The 23035-nt window shown below is 44.9% G+C and overlaps 1 protein-coding gene across 1 annotated transcript in view; it reads left to right on the top strand.

Moving 5' to 3' along the window:
• Window positions 1–23035, top strand: part of Dock2 (dedicator of cytokinesis 2) — a 414603-nt gene that overhangs the window by 345302 nt on the left and 46266 nt on the right. The window contains exons 31-33 of the mRNA XM_028756478.1: window positions 5586–5686; window positions 5777–5835; window positions 17242–17390. Of these exons, the coding sequence (XP_028612311.1) occupies window positions 5586–5686; window positions 5777–5835; window positions 17242–17390 (309 nt within the window). The remainder of the gene's footprint in view (window positions 1–5585; window positions 5687–5776; window positions 5836–17241; window positions 17391–23035) is intronic.

Raw genomic sequence — 23035 nt, 5'->3', positions numbered from 1 at the left:
TGCTCATCTGAGATGCTGTGTTTCCACCAGCCTGGCCTCTTGAGCTCAGCAGCTTGGGCAAGAATGTCATCCCACCAGAGTGATAACTGTAAAATGCTAATTGCCCTCCTCCCTCAGTAGGCCTTGCCAGCCCAGGAGAATGCTGGGAAAACTTACCAGTCAGCCACTGTTGGAATAGTTTCTCTTTACAAAGCCTGCCCTGCCTGGCTCCTCTCTGGGATTTGTCATGATCTGTGGTCATGAGGTCACATCTATGCCTCTTGATGTTTCTTTAGGCACTAGTGGTCATTTGAAATCAACACTCTTGCTCCTCCAATCCCATCCATGTTCTTTCCTTCTGGTAAAACACGACTGCACAAGAATACAAAACCTTGTGCTCACAGCCACTCTGTGCTCTGTGCCTGGTATACAATGTCCCATGAGGGAGGTGACACCTGGGCTGAGACCTGTGCTATGCACCTTGCTGGGAAGATGGATTGAGATATCTTTGGGCTGAATGTATTCTCTGAGCAAAGTTCTTGATCAGAGTGATAACATCTGTAAAATACTAACTGCCCTCCTACCTCAGGAAGCTTTGCCAGCCCAGGAGCATGCTGGGAAAGCTTACCAGCATTTATGACCTTGCATTCAGATATGGGAACAGAAGTGACCAATGTTCATGATAACAAGAGTAGCTTACATAGTTTATATACCAGCTCATAAGAAATCCCTGTCACAGATATTCAGCTCCCCTGTAAGTTTGATATCACTGCTAGCTAGCTTCTTCTCTGAAGATGCAGGAGTGAGTAAGATCCAGAATCCATGCACAGAAAGCCTGACATCAACATCTTGATGCATTTGTGACTAGAAACTGAGCTGGCTGATACAGGCTTCCACAAGGGACCATGGCCACACTCTAGATTCAGAGTGTCACTATGACCTTGGGTTAGACTTTCTCTCCAGATGACATATCCTTTCCAGGGCAACCAAACATCATGCTGGCTGTTTATGAAACCGAGAAAAATGAAACCGAGAGAAAGGTTTCATTTTCCACACAGATAGATGCCTGCGGTCTCTACTTGTTACAAATCTATTCAGAGAAATGGGTATGTTCATGATGTTTGAAGGGAGATCTTGGAACAACATACCTGGGGGCCAGAGGAGCAGTGTATGGCCATAAAAAGGCCAGCTGGTTTGCCATTTTCCCCTGATGTCAGCAGTTCCAGCCTTGGGACCTGCTGTTCTGAGTGTCATTCTCCTCCATGGTCTTAGTGAAGTCCTTCCCCAAGATTGGGGCAGCTCCAGCCCTTAGGCCATTCTTTTTGGTTTCATAAAACTTTCCTGAAAGAAATTTTATATATGCAACATACCTAGAAAAGGGACCTAACATGTGCAAAAGTTAAACTTATGACTTGTGGGATTTTAGGTAAAGTACTGTTCTTCAATGTTAAATGATGATGCCATTAGTGGCTCTCTCTTTAAGCAGCTATAAGGGTTAAATGTTACCTTTTTAGCATCATTTGATGATGGTGATATGGTAATGATGCTGGCAGTGATGTCGGTGGTAGTGGTGGCGGTGATACTGTTGTTGTTGGTAGTGGTGGTGGTGGTGTTGGTGGTGGTGGTAGTACTGCTGTTGTTGTTGGTGGTGGTAGCAGTGGTAAACATGATAATGATCATAGTGATATTATAAGCATCAGGGATAGGAACTCAGGTCAGTTCTTGACAGGCAAGCCAGCAGAGAAGCAGCTTTTTGATCTTCACAACACAGCCTGAGGCTGTCACGCCCACAGGATTCTGTAAACTATGGAAAAGAGCTAGGAACACAGAATCAAATCATTCTTTTCTAATGAGGCTTCCACAGATATTTAGTGAAAAGTACCCCCAAACTGGGTCATTTTTCAATCTTCTCTTTGTTCCCTCATCTTTTCCTCCCCCCTTTGAGAACGGATTTGTTCTTTGTACCCTGCCTGGAACACCCTCGTCTCAGTCTTGTGGGCTCATGTATTATGCATGTGATACCAGCAGGAGCAGCCTCTATCCTGGCTCCCTCTGTCCAGAGCAAGAGCAGGGGAAAGGAGATTAGCCCTAACCTCTCCTCAGATTGGTAGCTTTGTGATTCAAAGGGCAAAAAGACAGCAGCTCTATGGATTCCACTCCACAGAAGTCAAGGCCTGGGCATTATAGAAATGTTGATTTCTGCCAGAAGCTAAGATCAGTGATACCCTCTAGATGCTGGGACTCGATGTTCTTGGCTGTTTGCAAGATCATATGGACCAGAACTATCTATGAATTCACCTTGGCACGGACTTGTGCTGAGGGTCCAGGCTACTTCACCTCACAGAGTTGTGCAATTCCACCACTGAGAATAGACTCAAATGGAAATTAGTGCCAAGGGGACATACACATCCCTGTGTTCACTGCCATGAGCCACATTGTGATGGGCATGCCATCATTCTACTTGTCCACCAATAGGACAATGCATAAAGGCAATGTCCTATACAGTGGAATACACAGTGAATAGTATATTCAGCCATAGAAGATAAAATCCTATCTTTTGCCTTAGCTTAAATAGACCCTGAGAGCATCATGTTAAGTGAAATAAGCCAGATGCAGAAAGACATGCACTTTTTGAGTTCATTTGTATGTAGAATTTCTGAAAGCCAATTTTGAATATCAGTAAGTAGAATAACGATTATGAGAGTCTACAGAGAGGTCAGATGAGAGATGCTGTTCAGTACTGACAAAACTATAGCCGTGAAGAAGGAATGTATCTGGTGTCCTCCACAGTAGAAGGCCTAGGCACTTGCAACAATGTATAACTTAAAGTGAATAAAAGAGAGACTTTTACCACAGAGAATTGATGAGTGTTTAGGTGGTGGATACATTAACTGTCTCAGGGGTATATATGTATCTAAACTTCCCATTGGAACCTGTGAATTTATACCATGATGATGTGGTAATTCAACTCAACGCTTTTTAAAGCAACAGATCAAATTGGCTCCCAGTGCCACATTTACCAGTAGGACAAAGCAGCATCATTCTCTGTGGTCCTCAAGTTTTTGATGTCTAAATGTGGATAGAAATACAAATTTTTCCCTTCTCAGAAGGATGTGATTTTTTAAATTATTTTTTAAATAATGTATATGTATGTGTCTGTGTATGTAGGTATGTGTGTGTTGTACCCATAGGTTCCAGAAAAGGGCATCAGATCCCCTGAAGCTGGAGTTACAGCCATTTGTGTGTGACATATGGATGCTGGGAAGTGAACAGAGATCCTCTGCAAGAGCCTCCCATGCCCTTAACCACTTAGACATCATTCCAGCTTTTGGGGGTTGGGGAGGGAATTCATAAGAATACACATAAAGTGCGGCCATTCACTTTGAACTCATTCCACAAATGCTACTGTGACACAGCTAGGTCAGACTTGCAGCTAAACATCATAGAGATCAAGGTGATGAAGAAAATGAAGTCTTTGCCTCTATGACCTTTACATTTAGTAGTGAAGATAGAGAGTAAATTCCTTAGTTTAAAATATGTCATGAGTGCTGGGGACAGGGTGTAATGAGGACGGATGCCAGCAGATCCACTTTAGCGTGCGGTACTGGGTCAGGCTTCAGCAGGAATTGATGTCTAAACCTGTATTGCAAGAGTCCATGGGAGTTTGCTGGGCAGGATTTCCTCATTTAGTCCTTATAACTACACCCTTTGGGGCCCATTATCCTCATTTTCCAGGTGAAGGAACCAAGACTCAGACAGGTAGGATAGCATGCTCCTTACAGTGGAGATGGTAATTAGATTGTAACCCTGGAAAGCATCCTGACAGCATCCACAATTTAAAAACAAACAAACAAACAGCAAATGGCTGTACCTGTCTGTGTCCTGTGGCTCTGCAGTTCCAGCCCTAGGAATGTAGAACCTAGATAGAGGTTCTTGTGCAGAAAGCGGTTCTAGGGAGGGATGACAGTGCTGCTGCCGGAAAAAGAGCAATGGCACCAAGCTGTATGACTATAAATAGGTTAAATGTCTGTAATATGTTTATGAATGAGTAAAGCTGAGGTAACCTTGCTATCAGAATACTATGCAGCAATAAAAGACAGAGAAGCAGATCTGTGTTGCTCTTGGAGAGCCACAATATAGGTGGATAAAGAGAAAAGCAGAAAACAGCAGACTGGCTTTGTTGTTGAAGATGCTTTCTTTTATATTATTAATTAGTTACCTTATTCACTTTACATAGCAATCCCCTCAAATAGCCTCTCCTCCTCTCCCTCCCCTTCTCCTCTGAGAAGAAAGAGCCCGCCCTGGGCCTTCTAGGCCTATGGAAGGTTCGGCTCTAAAAAGTTATGATATTGACAGTGGTAGCTATAGCCTGTGATGGCCCGGCTTGAGTGGAAGTTGTCTGACTCCATGGCAGGGTGGTCCTTCTTGCTGCTGGGTCTGTCCTTTTGCAAGTCAGGCCTATGGCATCTTAAAACACTTTCCCTTGAGCATCCAAGTTGCCAGACTGCTTTGGTACAAAAGGAGCAATGTGGATGTTGAAAAGAAAGCAATGAGACCAGCAGGTACTTTCAAGCTCCTACCGTGGTTCGAGCCCTTGTGAGCACATTGTCTCATGTTTCCTTTACTGCAGCCCTCTTTAGGGAGTACCAGGTCTCCCCAACTTTGCAGATGAGTTTGCTGAGGTTCACAGTCACTGTGAACCTCATCTTTCTGGTCTGTGGCCCATATCACTGTTAACACCATGTTCTCCTTCTGAGTACTTTCCGTATGTACATGCTGAAGGATTGCTCTGTTCTGTATCACCACAGCTGGGAAATGGATTCCACCGCTGTCTTTCATAGTCAGCAGCAGATCATATACCTGCAAAGCTTACAGCAGCTGAGAACAAACAAACTGGTAGTCAGGATGTTCTAGCCTTGCGCCATCACTCTGAGCGGTTTTGGGTACACATGTCTCTAGGTCTCATGTCCCAGCCCAGAAAGTGTGATTCTATATATCCGGACAGGCCAGGGAATTGGTACTTCTAGCACATTTCCAAGGGATGCTGCTGATGGTCCCAGAACCAGGCTTTAAGGTCTTTGAACAGAGGGGAAGGCAATCGCAAAGTGCTTTAAGACAGAATGGATTGTGGGCTGGCTCCTGGCGAGGTGTCAGGTGGATCAGGGAGGTAACCCTGTGAAGCTCTGACTTCCTGAGTAGCTTTATCTTTCACACACCTATACTTTAAGGGCAGGACTGGCTCAACAGAGATCATAGCTGGGCTGAGTCATTTGTCTTTTGCCAAGCAAAACAACAGAAGTGCAAGCATCCAGCTCTAAAATTCTCCTTGACCAATCCCATTGTCAGAGAGGGGGGAGGTACTGCCAGGGCCTAGAGAAATCCATCCATTGTCCTTGCTTTGGCCAGGATGTTAATTTTGGAGTCTGTGCCAGTTAGAAAATTGCAGAGCACACAATTAAACTGGTCTCGCCTCTGTCTTCTGCCATCTTTATAAATTATTCACGTTAGCCGGCGTTTAATATGCCTCCCCTCTTTCAGACCCTCTCCATGACTGCTCTCCTCTCTCTCTCTCTCTCTGTCTCTCTCTCTCTTTTTTTCTTTTACAGCTGTGGAACAACTATTTTCATCTGGCAGTTGCTTTTATCACTCAGGACTCTCTGCAGCTGGAACAGTTCACACACGCTAAGTACAACAAAATCCTGAATAAGTAGGTTGCATTCTTGGATTGTCTGAGAGCGGGGAGCTTCATGAAACACTCTGGAATAGGGTTAAAAGCTGGCATTTGTGCTCCTTACAGGTACGGGGACATGAGACGACTCATAGGCTTCTCCATCCGTGATATGTGGTACAAGCTTGGTGAGTAGGCACCCATGCCCTGAAAGATGCATCTTCATGTGTCCAGTGCTTTCCTGAAGACCAACCTTGACCCTGCCCTTCCCAACATATGTGAATCTGCTCCTGTGTGATGCCCCAAAGGCCTATGAAGTCAAACAGGAGTTTATAAGAGAGAGAAGGATGGTGTGAGAACCGTTGTCATGCCTCTTAGGGATTCTTGCTGCTGATTGGTGGTAGCTAGTCTACATCCTGCTTCTTGGGTGATGTGAACCTCACAGAATGGGAGAATAAATTCTCCAGGAAATGAGTCCAGAAGCTGCCCCTGTTACACTGAGCTACAGGGATGGCTTGTGGTTATTGGTGAAGGGCAGGGTGGAAGCAGAGGGGCCTTTATTGACCATTCTGTGTGAGGTCTGACTAAAGAGATACTATTGAAACTTCATATAACATGTTAGGATCACCTCTGCTTTCTCTTACTGATCAGCAAACTCAAAAGGGGAGTTATTTGTCTGAGCTCAGAGAACTGGATGTCTCAGGGTATATTTTTCATTCCAGGAAGTCAGAAGCCAGTAATCTTGCTTATGGACCAAATTTGGGGTGAAAGATGGATGAGTGGGTGAACTGATGTCCGAGAAGAGTAAGGACTTCCATCTCTGACATTTGGGTTTTTCCTTGACTCTCTGGTGTACAATTGCCCTGCCCTAGGCTTCAGTGGGGGCATTTATAAGGGGGGTTTGGCCTCTCTTGGGTTTAACGTCCCAGGCTTCACATCCTACTTCCTACTTCCCCAGAATCTTTCATATCTGATGTTCTCTGTCAGGTTTTCTGGATAACTTTTACAGTAAAGTCTCTCCTCTGGTAGAAGAATGTACAGTACAATGTGTAGATTACCCAGTATGATTTCTGTGGTCATTGGTGACATGTGACTCCAGTTAAGACCATATACTTGACGATGATGATAATGATGATGGTGGTGGTGGTGGTGGTGGTGGTGGTGTGTGTGTGTGTGTGTGTGTGACAAGTTGGCTCACAAAATCGAAAGCAGAGTAAAGGACCTATGCCCAAACAGACTGTCACAGTTCTGCCTGGAGCCTTGCTTGATCATGTGCAAACAAGCCCCAAGCAAAGAGAATTTAACATCCGTTGTCCTAAGTAAAAGAAATAACACCTTCTCCCAAGGTGCCTGTGGAGGTCATAAGAGTGAAGACTGTGGTGGATGTGGCATGCATGTGGTAATTGTTACTCCAATTCCTGCTCTGGCCCAACAAGATGGAACCTAATTGTGTTGTGGTGTACTGTATACCTTTGCCATCAAAGCTCAGTCCAGTGTATACTACTAAAGCCCCCCAAATGGGCTCCAAACAATAACAGTAAAGTAGGGAGAGCTGTAAACCCATAGATATTTAACAGTGTGGGTACCGCCAACATTTGGAATAGGCTAGCCTTTGGATTTCCTAGGTATTTCCCTAGGGCCACCCTGGGGAACTGAGTCATCTCTCTGGGCTCATTTCCCTAAGATGCCGGTGATACTCTCCTCAGCTGTAACTATTATAACCTCTTCAGGTATTGTGACATGTCACCTCAGGCATATTGTGTGTTTTGTCAGGCTACTTTGGATTAAAAAAAAAGAGAGCTATCAGAAATAAGAAATAGGTTTCACTTGCCATTTGTGTTAGTTGGCTTTTTGTAGCTATGACCAAAACAGCCAAGAGAACAGCTTGGAAAATTCCTCCACTTGGCTCATGGTTTCAGAGGCCTCAGTCCACCAGCCTTGGCTCTGTGGTGAGCTTGGCTCTTTGGAACTGTGGTGAGATGAAACAACACGAGGTTCACCACTTGATGGAGAAAAAAAAAGTTAAAATATAGTCCCCCCACCCCGCCATACAATGACACACAGCTACAGACCTACTTCTCCCAGCCAGACCCTGCCTCTTGAAGCCTCCATTTCCTCCAGAAAAATAGTTGACACCAGCTATAAACTAAACCTTGAACCCTGGAGCCTGTGGGGGACATTGTGTGCTCAAATCCTAACATTATCATTTTGCAATAAAGACATAATCTAAGTGCAGACATGTGTGAGAGCAAAGTGCTGCAGATAATCTCCAGCTGCTGGCTGCAGCTCTCTGGCTGCTTGGGATCTGGCTGGAATATAAGCCTACCACATCTTCTGAGGTTTTCAAAAGAAACCAAAAAATTCGATCCTTCAAGACATTTTCCAGTGTATGAATATCAATGATGATTAATTGAATGTTTTCAAAATATTCCATGTTCTCAGAGAAAGAATGGCTTTCTGGCTTGCATACTTTATTTCTACCAACAGAGACTAGCTGGAGCTGTGATGGGCCTCTGTTCCCAGCTCCACCATCCCCTTCCCCCAACCCCCCCCCTCCCCAGCTCTGCCAGAATCACAGAACAAGGAGCTTTGCTTTGCTTGTCCCAAGTGGTTCCACACGGCCTGCTCTCCTCTGAACATCTTTCACTACGTTGTTTTGCCCACAGAAGATTTTATTTAGATATAGATTATGTTTTGGCAGGGAGTCTTGTACTCCCAATTACGCTGATGAATGAAAAGCTGTTACCAAATATTCCACCTGCTTCGAATCACAGAACATCAGAGCTGGAAGGGCCCTTTAGAGATCATATTGTCCGGCATTTTTCAAGCATTTATTTTTAGCTGAGGGCCAATAAAAAGAAGAATTCACGCTCAATAAGTAAATGGGATAAAGGTAAAAATATTATAATTAAGGTGATCATGGGGCAGAAAGCCCACTATAAATGGCTTTCTGATGTCCCAAACAGACCCCCAAGGATAACTGGAAAAGGGATTTTATGATCCAACCCTTATTTTAACCGTGAGGAAAACGAAGCTCAGAGAAGAGAAAGAGCTCACACTCTGCCATTTAGTGGGTTAGAGGTGGAAACCAAGCAAACATGTTGGCAGGAGTGCTTGCTCAGACACATCAGGAGTCTCTGCTGCTCAAATGCCTGCAGAATGAATTAGCACAATTAAAAGACCTATCATCTGGAGGCTGCAAGAAAAGAGCCATTGATTGCGATTGCCCTTGGGGATGCTGTTTGCTGAGATAGCAAGGAGTTTCTGAGGAACAATTGTAAGAAGAGAGGTCCAAGCCACCCTAGGCTAGATGTGGCCTCTGGCATTGTCATCTGTATGCTGTATTCCCATAGCACCCTGCTAAAGCTCTTGTCCCAGAGAATGCCATTGCATTCGCCTTCCTTAGGTGGCTCCTTGTTCAGACATGATGTCTACTGCTGGAAACAAAAATCAAAAGAAGTTTTGACAAAAGAACCAGGCTTTGCCTCTTGGCCAGGCTTGTGGGGAAGAAGAAAGTACATCAGTTTGAAGGAGTTTTCCGAGCGCGCGCGCACACACACACACACACACACACACACACACACACACACCAGGCTTCTGTTCATTAGTGACATGGCTGCCTTCTTCCTTGTCTCATTCAGGATTAGGATCTGAAATCTGAGGCAGGGAGGATGAGTGGCTGCCTCATTGACATCCTACCCTGTTGCTCTGTGGGATTCTGGTGTTAACACACTAATGAGATTAGCTTGATAATCCACACCAGGCCCAAGCTCCGAGTTCATTAGGGACCAGTGTACTGAGACCACTACACAGCTAATGATGGGCTTTAAAGGGCAGCTCACTGAATAGCCGAGCTCTCCGGAGCAGCCTTCGCTGATTGCTCATATGGTAGCTCTCCTCCTTTTCTTCCCAGCTGAGTGGCTGCTGATAATAACGTTTTTGTTTTGTTTTCTTTCCTTTCTTTTCCTTTACTTCTTTTCTTTTTTCTTTTCTCTCTCTCTCTCTCTTTTTTTTTTAGGATTGCAATTTGCTCAGCTAACAATGTCTTGGAGTAGATGGCGGTCATGTGACCCACATTCACCCCATGAAAATATCAGCAGAGAGATACTTGTGTGTCTTCAGCTAAGTATTTCTTCAAAGAGAGGAGCAATGGAGGAAAGGGGAGGGGCTATAGAGTGGGCTCAAAAGCCTAGCACATCATTATCCTGCCCTTCTTTCTTTCTGGAAGATGGCATGATGAGTGGAGAGACAGTAACTGTCTTGATGCCTTGGAGACAGCACCAGGAATGGAGAGGATTCTAAGCTCCATCTTCTCTGATTCACAACTCCAAGCTGACCATCTTCTGAGGTTTTCTTAAGGAGAAATATGAGAGCTTTGGGTTAGCCTTGGTAGGCAGATTTCCGTAACACCTCTAACTAATAAATCAACTAATTTGGCTCTCTGGTTTTATAGGTCATGTAGCTACGACAGGTCAGGAGAAGCAGAAAGACACACCTGGGGTAAACAACAAACGGTTCCCTGAGCAGCAGTTAGAAGAATTTGTCTTTAGATCCCAAGTCTGATGTTCTTATGAATAATTTTTTCCCAAAGAGTTACAATTTCAAATGATGTGAAATAGCCAACTAACTATGTTTTCCAGAGACTACAGATCATGAGTAAATCATCATGCATGTTAGTATTTGAAATTGTGCTTTAATGCCAGCAGCAATCATGAGACTCAGCATCAGTATCTTCTTCTCATTAGGAAAATCTGCAGCATCCATGTGATTATAGAGAACTAATTGTAAGGCTCATCTCAGGCTCGAAGGTTATTTAACATTCATTCTTCTGGGAAAAGTCTAGGCTTATGCGTGTTCATGCTCGAATCTATGCTGGTCTTGGAGAGGAGGAATAGGGTGGGAGTTTTTGGTGAGGAAGACTACTTATTGTTAGGAGGCCAGCCATTTAAGGGCTCCTGCAATTTGTGTTTTGGAGTCCTGGACCAACGCCAATGGTACAGCATTCTAACATTGTCTTTCTGTTTGGCATGCTGTAATGCTTGCGTTATAAAATGACTCTGTATTTAACCTTTCCATGTTTCCTTCGTTTAATGTCCAGATCTTGTGTAAACAGCCATCATGGGAAAGGAAGACAGTGGCATCTTGGCCACATATGTGGGATAACCACTCCCGGCGAGCCCATGAGAACAACCAGGCTGCTTCTTTTTATACATCTCCTGAGAAGCCAAGCATTATGCTAAGCTCCAGAAAATAATGGGAAGTTTGAAGGGGAACAAGGCACAGTTCATACCTTATAAGGAAAAACCACTATCTAGGTGGGGATATTTGGAATATTGCTGTTTAAAGTGAAATTATATAGTGCAGAAACCATAGAAGAAATGTCTCTTTTTTTACTTATTTATTTTCTGTATATGAGTGTCCTGTATGTGTCTTCAGACACACCAGAAGAAGGCAACAGAGGATCCATTACAGATGGTTGTGAGCCACCATGTGTTGCTGGGAATTGAACTCAGGATCTATGGAAGATCAGTTAGTGCTCTTAACCACTGAGCCATCTCTCCAGCCCAAGAAATGGCTCTTAAAACACGTCAGAGAGTGAGTGGTCCACATCAGGATTGAAGCAAAGATCCAGCAAGGCGAGTGTTCCAGGAAAGCAGCCCCAGCAAACACACTTCTTAGATTGGCTGGGATGATAGGCTCCCCAGTAGAAATATGGAATGAGGTTAGAGAACACATCTATCCATACATCTATACACGTAATAGAAAATATTGAGCACTGTTGTGGGCAGAAAAACAGAAGCTGTGACCATGATACCTTAAATGGCAAAGGATACACATATGTGCAAATTAAGGATTCTTGTGGTGTGGGTACCTCGGGCTATCCAGATGGGTCCAATACAATCACAAGGTCCTCATACGTGAAGAGAGAGGCAAGAGAATGAGAACCAGAGATATTTGAGGAAGATCCATGGCCACTATAAAGATGAAGATGGGAGGCTGTTAACCAAGGAATGGAAGGAGGCTGTAAGGGCTTGAAGGGGGGAGGGAAACAGAGTCTTCCTTGGACTTCTGAGCTCATTCGTATGTGTTCATACATTGGTCTTTTAGTCCAGCGAAAGCCATTTTAGACTTCTGATCTGCGGGAGGATGAGATAATTAATGTGTTTGAAGTTATCAGTTGGTGGTGACTTACGACATCAATAGCAGGAATCTAGTTAAAAGCTCCTTTTAAAGGTCATATGACTGAGGTTACAACTGAAAACAGGCCAGCAACAGAAGCCTGGTCTCATCGACTCACCTATGCCACCGAGAAGTTTACCATTGGTTGCTTGATTGCAACTCTTTCATTAATGTCTGTAAAGGCGAATAGCTGTAGGATAGAAACTTGAGGCACACAGAGAGCCTATGAGGACCCTGCAGAATGGGTGAGCCATGGTACACCCAACAAGAAAGAGCCAAAACCTCTTCCTTCTATAAACCTGTTCTATTGAAATAGAATGTGGGCCATGTATCTTGTTTTAAACGCTGTAGTATCTACATTAACAGATTGTTTAAAAGGCCTGGGCATGCTGGTACTTTGTATAATGCCAGTACTTGGGAGGTGGAGACAGGAGGATTGAGAATTCAATTTAATCTTCAACTACATAGGGAGCTCATGGCCAGTATGGGCTATAGGAGACTCTATTCTAAAAGACAAAGAAAGGGAGAGAATTAAAACAGCAATTAATTAGCTTTAACTACACAGATGTGCATTATACCAATGAACTCATCATACGTTGAAAACATTGTAAGTGGAAAATACATTTACACTCCCCCTCACCCAGCTTAATAGCCCCACACACTGGAGTGTTGGCTGCTTTTTCTCACAGAAGTGAGGCTGCCGGGAGATGCAGCTCTCTGCATCAGTCTGATATCAAGAGAGAGGACTGGAGTGCTGAAAAAAGGATCCAAATTCAGAATTCAAACTACGGAGCTGAGACTGGAGCTCAGTGCTAGAATGCTTGCCGAAGATCTGCAAGGCCTAGGCTTGATTCTAGCACTGAAACGGCATAAATAAATTTATTTTTATAAATAAATATTTATAAATAAATAAAAATAAAATTCAAGATAATTTTTATAAAATACATTTTTTTTATTTGTACCAGTGTAAAGCTGAATATCCTAAACTTAATCTCGTGCAAACTAGGAATGGTCTCTGTTTAACTTCGAGTTCCAGAGTCTTATGACTTTAATAGATAATCAGCATAAAACATTCTTAAGATTAAAAAAAAAATCTATTCTTGTGCAGACTTTTGTATGCTTAGAGAACATTTACCTCCAGATAGCCGTACCTCAAGTATTCAAAAGACACATGGCTCACAGCGTCTAGATCTGACCTTAGGGCTATAAAGAGTGCCTAAGAGTTTGCTCTCAGGGGCATATGTGGGATGAGGCTCAGAGTAGGGCGTGAGGCCGATACTACGTGTGAAAGACCAAGGGAGAAGAGGCAGGGTCCACTGAGAGGCAGAAGATAGGGCATGACAGGGCCTCCAGTCAAATAGCCTGTAGATTGTGATGCCATGCACTCATCTCTGAGGGTGGACGAGACAGCATTCAGTGGGCTTAACAACAGTATGGAGGATTGTGAACGTGACAGCAGTGGAGAAAAATTCACCCCAGTCCTCTCCCTGGTTAATTCTTTGCAATAAAAGTGAACTGAAGTTTAAAACAAAAAGCCAAGCAGTCTATATGTTTTCTGTAAGTTTCCATGAAAAGGCTCGGGGCTATTCACATAGTGGAGTGTTAGTTTTTCCTTCTCCTCTTTCTAGAATCCAGTCTAGTGCTGAGCCCTCTCCACACACCATCTTTAGTTAACATCGGTGCTGCTGAGTTCCCACAGGCACCAGACACTGAAAAGCCCCGTATCTCCATGTTTCTATTCACCCTTTCCATCTTCTATCGCATACAATGGGATTCTGCAGGTCCAGGGAGACTGAGTGTTGTGTTCAGTACCACAAAGCCACGGAGTAGAGTGCTGAGACCTGACCAAGGGCGTGAGCCTCAGAGACTCCATAGGCCTGAGGGAAGCAGGGCCAGGCATCTTCCAATGCTGCAGGATGCTTTTCCAAGCCGGAGTTGGAAGGGTAGCTAGCTATGCTCACGCTTCTCCCTTTAAACAGAGTGATGCTTTCTTTGATGGTAAGTCCCTAGGAGGTCTAGCAGACTCTGACATCCACAAAGTCATAACATGACCTTGTTGTTGCTGCACAGGTCGGGGGCTGTGACAGCATGTAGTGAACCATATTGTCCCACCCACTTCTGTCCTGCAGCAACCTCGTGGGATCAGCAACTTATCCAGCTTCCTTCCCAGACATCCCCACAGATTTCCTATCTTCCTTTTTTTGCTCATTCTTTTAGTTACCTCAGATCCTTGGTGTTCAATTGAGGGAGTGATGAACAGTGCCCTGGGGCAGATGAGCAACGCAGGTAGGAACACACAGGGCCCCTTCGTATCCACACACCTAGGCTTTTCCTGAACTCATTGCCAACAGAACCCTCCTGGCACTCTTAACTGTTGTTAACTAGCCGGCTGACATTTTAAACACCTTTTCTAATTGCTGTCTCTACTCAGTGATATCCAGCATCTATTATATAAAAAGAACCCTCAAACCAATACCTATCCTTGTTTCCTGCCCCCTCCCCCATACAGCAAGCAGCAGGTGTGTTTCTTGAATGAGAATTCTTTTTTTTTCCAGAATGAGTTTCTATTCAATTAGCTACAAATGTGTTCTCTCTGTAAGTTTGTGTGCCTATGTATATAAAGATATACATATCTGTACACTTATTTGGTTATTTAAACAAAAATTCCAATTTTTTTGAATAAGGAATAAAACTTTATTTTGGGAGCAGTGTAAGCACGTCAATCCAATCACAGTGTATTTAAAGATCAGCAGATCAGCGTCTCTCTTTCTCTTCCTTCTCTAGTCTCCAAAATATCTCAACAGACTACAGAGAAAACAGGTCAAAAGTATCTAAAAACCCCCAGTCCACAGCATGCCTGTCCTTTATATTAAAACGTTTTAAATATATCCCTATCTCGCTGGTACCCGCTGGTCGTCTACAGGCCTTTGTTGCATAAGCAACATCCGAGTTCATGGAGATGGCTTATCTGACAGTTCTAATTTACCTTCTGCCTATTACTGCACTCAATTTTGAATTTAAAAACCCTCCTGTTGTTTGAAAACGATCTTGAAGGACAAAGTCAGAAACCTTCATGAGCAAGTCCTAGAGAGCAGGAGAACTGTGTAAAAGCAAGTTCCTTTTGTCTGTTTAGGTCAAAATGAGGAACTGAGGTTCATGTCTAATCCAAATGCCTTGTGTGATGGACCGCTCAGGAAGGCGTTACTATGCTGCTCAACTCTGCCTGACTTCCTGATCTACCTCTCCTAACTGCAAGTTTACCTCGGTTGATGCTTCTTTGCCCTGGGTTTGGGGGAAAAGCCTCCAATATTAAGCCTCATGATAACCTTTCCTCTCAGCTTCTCTTTCTGCTTTAATTGAAAGGAGCCATGCCTGGCTGCACACTGTGTTACTTGAGTTTCTGTGACTCTGGGAGCCCTCTACCCCATATTCAGCCTAACAGTGGAGGAAACCAAACAGGCTCCTGGGCTGTAGAGCTCAAGGGAACAGAGGGGCCCACTACTGATGGCATAATCATGGTGTCAGCTTCAAGGGTGGCAGTGCTGGGATTGGGTCCTAACTCCACGGGGACTCTGCAATTCCAAGGTGCTGTTCTCTCTTCTCTGCCTCTGTGACATCTGATGCCCATGCTCTGGGGCACATACTCTGCTCAACAGGCTGCTTTCTGTGATCAGTTTCAAGAAAACATCATGTTGGCCATAGTTAATGCTCTGTGACATATGTCATGTGCCATTCGGTGACCTGGCAGCTCACTAAAGAATGGCTCTTTTATGAGAGAGAAAAAGAGAGAGGGAAGGAGGGAGAGAGCAAGGTAGAAAGAAAGGGATGGAGAGAGAGAGAGAGAGAGAGAGAGAGAGAGAGAGAGAGAGAGAGAGAGAATAAATGTGTGCACACACATGGAGGCCTGGGAACTACTTTGAATGTTGGTGCTGTCGACCTTGCTTGGCACTGATCTCTTTGTCATTTTTCCCATTGCTTATGCCAAGCTAACTGCTCTGCCACCTTCCAGGATTCTCCTGTTTTGTCCTCCCATCTCCCCATAGGATCCCTGAGATCACATACACTTGTGCTACATGTTCATGGGTTCTGTGGATTCACACTCAGGTTCTCGTGCTTCAGCAGTAAATCTGTTAGCCCACTGGGTCATCTTCCCAGCCCACAATTCATTTCTTCTTAAAAATGGCACCCTAGCACAAAGGCTATTGTTACCTTAAGTTGTCGGGGAGGATGTTGAGCCCCCCCAGAGGTGAGACATGCTTGTTCACCACTGCACATCTATTTGGTAAGTTTCCATTACAACTTCAGGCAGTCTGGCTCCAGAATCGGGTGCTCTTGGATGCTTCGTTCTTGCTATGGGGGAGGGAGGCTGATTTTGCCTGGTCCTGTGACAAGTGCACAAAGACATAGTTTCACATGTCTTCTCAAGAGCTGGGTTTGTTCAGCCTTTTGTGAGACACATGACCATGTCAAATAACTGGTGACTGAGAGGACCAGGTAAAGTGCTTTCCTCATCGATCAGACACTGCCTCGGTTTCTAATCTAGATTTCACTCAGTGTTACCAAAACAATGAGTACAGATACAGGCTTCTGCCTTTGTGCAGCTCAGCAGGGGTCAAGCAAACGAGTCTATGAGCAAAGACACTTCAAAGTTGGGTGAAAGGTGGGGGTAGGGGTGGAACAGAGTAGGTACCTGGTTATCTGGGTAGCGGGTGAGATGCAGGAGGGCACCCGGCTTCTTGTCTGAGCTAAGATGGGAGCTGCATGGGGAGGAGGGCTCAAGCGATGAAGCAGGCCGGGAAGCATCCTCAAGTCTGGCTTAGGAGTAACAGAAGCATGGCAAGCGCGTGGCACTGGAACCAAGCTAGTACGGCTGACCCGCCAACAGAAAGGAATGCCCTGTAATGAGGCAGAGACATCAGGAGCTGAGCTCCATCTGCCTTAAAACGCGGCACTAAATCCCACTACGGCTAACCAAGCTATTCTACAGCTCCTTAGCAAAGAGATTTGCTTTTCTTGTTTCAGAAAGCCATTGTTAGAAACATTTTATCCAGACCCTGGGAGTGTGGCTTGCGGTGCAGATTTAATTCTAAACATGCCCACACACCCGCCACCATCATTTCTCCTTCAATCAGGGCTGTGTCCTGCAGAAGCGCAATGCAGGTGGAAACCTTCACAAACACTGAAGCGCTTAACACACACCATCACTATCAGCCTTCATAATCAGGGCTTGCTTGGGACGATACATATTCGTCCCTCAACAAGCTAACCAATACGTGATGCTCAAAGCTGCTTGGTTCCTGGCAAACAACTATAAAAAAGTTAACAACCATCTTGACTTCTCTCCTCCTTTTAACTTTCAGAAGCAGGCCCATCACAGGACTGTTTCATGTGCCCCTGTCCCTCTTCTTTTGCAGGCCAGAACAAAATCTGCTTCATCCCGGGTATGGTGGGACCTATATTAGAGATGACCCTTATCCCGGAGGCTGAGCTCAGGAAAGCCACCATTCCTATCTTCTTCGACATGATGCTGTGTGAATATCAAAGGACTGGGGCTTTCAAAAAGGTAAAAGAATGACGCTGGGAATTTGTGCCAGCATTCCTAATCCTCAGCCCATTTCTCCCATAATGATACCCTCATTCCATCTGCCCGTGCGTCACTGAGAGGCTTCTGCAGGATAGGGACATTATTCCTGTGCCCGGAGAGGCTTCTGCAGGATAGGGACATTATTCCTGTGCCCGGAATGAGCTGGCAGATCACATTTGGTCAGTATTCTATCACACTTCCTGCCTGAGGCCAATACGAGAGCACAGTTTTTTGCCCTATTTTTGTTCCATCTCATTCTCAAGCTACGGGAACCTTACTTCCAGACCCAGTGACTGCCCCTGCCATCTCGTGCTTGCTTCCAACATTGTCCGGCACTTCATCTTCCTGAATGACTTTGAAAATCTGCATTATCTAGAGGAGGAACAAAAACTCCTATTAGCCGAGTGTCACATTAAGACTGAACTTGAAAGTGGACAGCAAGTGGAGGTAGAGGCCTGTCAGCCAAGAAGCACATGTGTGCATGTCAGGAACCCTAGGCTTCCTTGAGGATATCATTCAGAACCTGTGTAAAATGCAGTAATTCTCGCTCAAGTGTTTTCATGAATGAGAGGAGGCCCATTATCAAGGCCACATCATTCTAGAAGTTGTGTCTGGGTAGAAGATGTCCATTCCCACAACAGATGCATGGACTATGTAGTCATGTCGTTGTTTAGGAAGGTTGTCTCAAAGCCATAGCGAGGCTGCCTGAGTATTTCTCTTATGTTTTGATCACTTCTTATGTGCCCCATGTCCACCTGGAACTCTTGAATTCTTCACCTCTGCCCAGTGTTTCTGCCTCTTGCTTCAGACCCCATCTTGCCACCAGATAGTCTTCCTTGGAGGACTTCTGTAAGAGACAGACTGTCAGCTCCCCTTCCTTGAGGTCCTTAGATGAACCATAGTTCTATGGCTCCTCCTTGGCTTGTTGAGTTTCACATTCTTGCCCATCAGAGGCCATGCCTGCCAGCTGCTGTTTCAGGTCCACCCACCCCATGTCCATACTCACTCTGAATGGCTATTGAGCTTGCCAGTCATTCCCTCCATTCTGTTGTCCACTTTACATACCCTCCAGCCATCCCTGAGTGACTTTTTCTCACAGAGTGTTCTTTATATTTCTTCTACCTGCTCCTCCTCTATCATTCGAAACTGGTCCTGTGAGGCACATCCCAAGTGCTGGGTCCTTTAAGAGATCTTCACTCCCCTGATTGTCATCTTGTGTATGTTGGTATTGACCATGCTGCCCTGACTAGAGTGATTTCTGTGCAACTATTGGGCTCATTCTCAACCCCACCTAATCAGGATGGCTTTGGTGACCATGGCAGGTATTAACTGGTGTTCAAGGTCTGCCAAACATGCTGTGTACTTTCCTCAGCCTTAGTTCATGTGGTCTCTCTTATTATTTTTGAGATTGGTGACATCAATGTCCAACTTGCAGAAATTCGAGAAGTGAAATTTTTACTGGCAGTTGGTGTCTTAATCTAATGTGTCCAGGTGCTTGGTGTTTTAATCAAAGGACTGAAGTAAAGGCACACAGACATGACGAAGGAGCAGAGAAACAATTCCAAAGCAAATGGATAGTACAGGCCAGATACACTGTCAAGAGTGATAACAGGCCACAGGAGTGAAAGAGTATCAGGGCATAGCTAATATTTGGGGCTTCCCCTCATAGAAAGGAGAGGCTGATTACTAAGGGTTGTAGTTCGAGTGCTTCTCTGCTTTGATGGACAGATTACAGTTATCTTTTTCTACTCTGCATGTCCCTTCCCACGAAGCATATGATTTTAATCATATTCATGTCTCATTATGCATAGATGTAAGATGATAAATAGGAATTTTTCCTGAACATATCACTTGTAGAACAGTTTGTCTTACTGTATACACAGCCCAAACCATTGTAGCCCCCAGATGAAGTCCCTACCTTCTATACTAAGATATGGCTGCTGAGAATATATTTGAATAGAATGTATTTACAAAAGGGGAGCCTATGATGGTTGTTAGGGGCACAGAAACACTACATTTTTCAGAATTGGGTATATGTGGGCCTTGGTGCAGGGAGGAGTCTTAGATTGTGTGTGTGCATGTGTGTGTATCTATGTGTGTGTATGTATGTGTGTGTGAGAGAATAATTATAGCACATGTAAACTGGGGATCTTAGGTATATCCATATATCCTAAACTAAGTGGAGTCCAAAGTTACTGAGATATTCCCTATGCTTGCTGCCTCAAAATACATACATCTAGACTTTGGCAAGGCAGAGCTTACAATACACAGGTTAGCGTTATCTGAAAACCCATGCTCTGACCACTGTTTTTTCTAGTAAACACCTGCTGAAGGAATGAAAGCCTTCTAGGGTAGTGCATTCTCCAGAGCACTCATGGAACACCAATCCCACAATATCCTCCAAGGAAAGGCCTTAGGCCACCACTGCACATTGTAACCCTTCTTGGAGATTTCTGGTATACACTAACCAGGAGCTGACATATTGCATGACCAAAGGCCTATTTGATTACTCAAATTTATTCTTCAAAATATATGTATGGTCTCCATCATTCTTCCAAATCTAACCTTGAAAAGAGCAGTTCTGTAAGGTTTAGGGAGCCTAGTTTGTTGTTATGATACCTTTATGAATAGACATTCTGCATGTCCCACCTCCCCTGGGGGGATACTGGTAGCTCCCAGTTCCCAGAAAGACCCTCTGTGCAGGAATGAGCCTGAGAAAAAATGAGACAGAAGAGTGCAGATGGAAAAAGGAACCCTACTTGATCCCTTGGACTGGAGCAACCTGGAAGAGATATAGGCCGGAATGAATGTCTGAAGACAATTTAGGATGAGCTGCCATTTAAGGAAAAAAGAAGCATGAGGGTCCTGAAGGCCTATGGCATTAGAGGACAAGCCATCCTGTCACCTTTCAGAGCAGCACTTCCCATCAGCTGATACCTTAGGAGAGGTCCTGAACACACAGGCATGCAGAAGGAACACCCCTGCAGCTGATGGCCTGCAGCATACTAAACGAGATCTGGTGACTGTCTGATTGAGACCTCATTTTAAGCACGGCTCCCAAGTGCTTCTTTCCGCTGCTCCCTTATCAAAAGAGACAGGACAATCAGGCTGACTAATGGGGCAGGTGCCCTTGTGAAAACTATCTGGAATATTTGATGGGAGCTCAGCTAGGAAAGGAGTTGACCCAGGTACATGGTTTTGGTCTCAGAGCAAGTGAGGGTGGAAGCTGTCCTCTTCGAAGGAGGCAGGGAAGGCCCCGATGAGTCCTCAAACAGCCATGATAGCAGAGCCAGATTGGAGTCTAGAATGCTGAGAGCTCCTTTGCAAACCAGCCTAAGTACATCGTTCCAAAACAATCTGAGAGGAGAAGACCTTGTGCCCCTATTAGAAAACCCAGATTTCCCAGAGGAGCTAAGAGAGCTGAGAGGAAAAGGAGCCTGAGCCTTTGTTCTCAGTTCATACCAGGCTTTCTGGCCTAGAACTAATTGTCCAGCCCTTCTTTGGGTTCTTTGTTGCTTAATTGCCTGGAGAAATCCTAGATAGCTCAGGCCTCAGGCATTGGGAAAGGCTATGCTGTCTCCCGGGTTCATCCAAAAAGACCAAGATAGACTCAAGGGTATTATAATAAACTGGCTATGAGTAAGAAGGGTGTTAGAATCTAATCAGTCCAGTCTGCTGGGGTGTGGGGGATGGAGGAGAGGAAACCCCAGGAGAAGCCTCTCTCTCTACCCGACTCCTTGTTCACCTCAAGGCCAGATTGTCCTGTTTCTCCTTAGCAAATGCCACAGGCAACTGATAGATACAATTGGTGTCCTCTTCATGAGGGAAGTCTTCCCTCCCAGACCCTTTCAGAACTCTGTCACTGCTTAGGATGGGATGCCCCACCCTCACCCCATATATGCAATGAGCCTTTTGGTGAAGAGGACACGTAAATAAGAGTGGCCTAGGATTGGTGCCACCATGGCTACTGCGTCAGGAGGCGCCATTCTCCTGTAGGAGGAAAACTCCTTGTGTCTTGACAGTGATGTACAGCTCATCCGATGGGGTGAGTTGCTTGTAAGCCTGTGTCTACACACTATACCAGGAATGCCTGCAGGCCAGAGCTGGCCCTTCAGTCAGGAACTCCCTGCAGTCTGTAAGCACCAGACACTAAACTTGAATGTCAAGTCCTCCATTTGTCAAGTCTTCCATCTAACCACATTTCATGAAAAAGAAAAAATACTCAGGATAGGGAAGGGAATTCCAGGGAATTTCTAGACATAATTTTCTTTTGGCAATATAGTCAAAGGCAAGAGACAAAGAGACAGTTTTAGAAGTTAGGGAATGTCAGTCACTGCCTAAGTGATCCCCTGTGGTAGAAAGACTGGCTACTTTTCAGGTTACTTCTCTGTCGAAGAAGAAAACCAAAGCTTCCTGAAAGACTGCTGTAGAACCTGAGAGCCTGGGATAGAAACTGTGGAATGGCCATCTAAGGTAGAGTACAGAATGGGACTGTGACCCAGTCAGCCAAAGGGCTGAGCCCCTAGCAAGTAGGGGAGACTCGAGATTCAAATAGAATCAAACTGGAGGGAGACGGTAGCCTTCACTAACAGTATCTACACGGTAGCCTTCACTAACAGTATCTAGCACCATGCTTGTACACAATAGGAGCTCAATCATTGCTGAGCTAATTAGCAGATCAAGAGGTCAGTTCAGCAGGTTCTACTGAGACTGAATCTTGGCATGGAGTAGGCATGGCAAGACCAGTGGTCTGGATCATGAGTGTGTTCTGAACACCTCTGTGCTTTGCAGCCCGAGACATCTACAGTCTGGAAACTGAGTGAGTTTGGGTCTCCCTAGTTCTGTCTCCTCATTGGTAGAATGAATGTTATCCCATTGCAGCTTACTAACTGGAGCTCTTAGGGGAATGTGTGGGGTCAGTTAAGAGACCAGATCAAGAAAAGTCTACACTGGTTCCCACAGGCCTCTCTTGTCACATGACATCATCACCTCCAATTTCCTGTCAATCTTGTCTCTACCCACTGACCAGCATTTTGTTAACAAAGGAGTCTAAAGATGGATGGGCAGCTTCATCTTCGTTATCCCCCCGTCACCCAGGCGTGTAGTACCCTGTGTCCATTACAGTCAGCACCCAAAATATGAAGATGCTCTCCTGCTTCCTAGATTTCAGCTTTAGCAGGGCGGGGCTTCCATCAGAAAACTCTCTATTGAACAAGATAATACATATCTGGGGTGCTGTTCAGCTGCAAGGAGAGGCAGCAGAAGTGTGGAGGAGAGCCTGGGAAGCTAGGAGAGAAGGTCCTTTCTGAAAGTTTGGGGTTCACACCCTTGGTTTGAATTAGTTCTCAAGATTCATACGAGACCTCTGTAAAATCTGACTTCTGGCAAAATAACGTTTTTCCTAACAAATCCACCCCTGACAGAGATAGGGTGAGCAAATGACAAAAAGATATAGAGGTGAGGCTGGGGGTGAAGATGGAAATAATTTGGAGAAGACAGACTCCAGTCTAAGTGCTGCACAATGACAGTGTTCATGGAGAGACCTGCCACAGTGATGGGGTGGTGTATGTGTTAGAAGGGTCTTGGTCCCAGGTCTAACCTAGTGCAAGTTCAACCAGCCTTTG

This window comes from Grammomys surdaster, unplaced genomic scaffold (assembly GCF_004785775.1).
Source record: "Grammomys surdaster isolate TR1022 unplaced genomic scaffold, NIH_TR_1.0 126121, whole genome shotgun sequence".
NCBI lineage: Eukaryota > Metazoa > Chordata > Mammalia > Rodentia > Muridae > Grammomys > Grammomys surdaster.
Note: the sequence above shows the minus strand (reverse complement) of the source record. Positions and strands in the feature narration are given on the sequence as shown.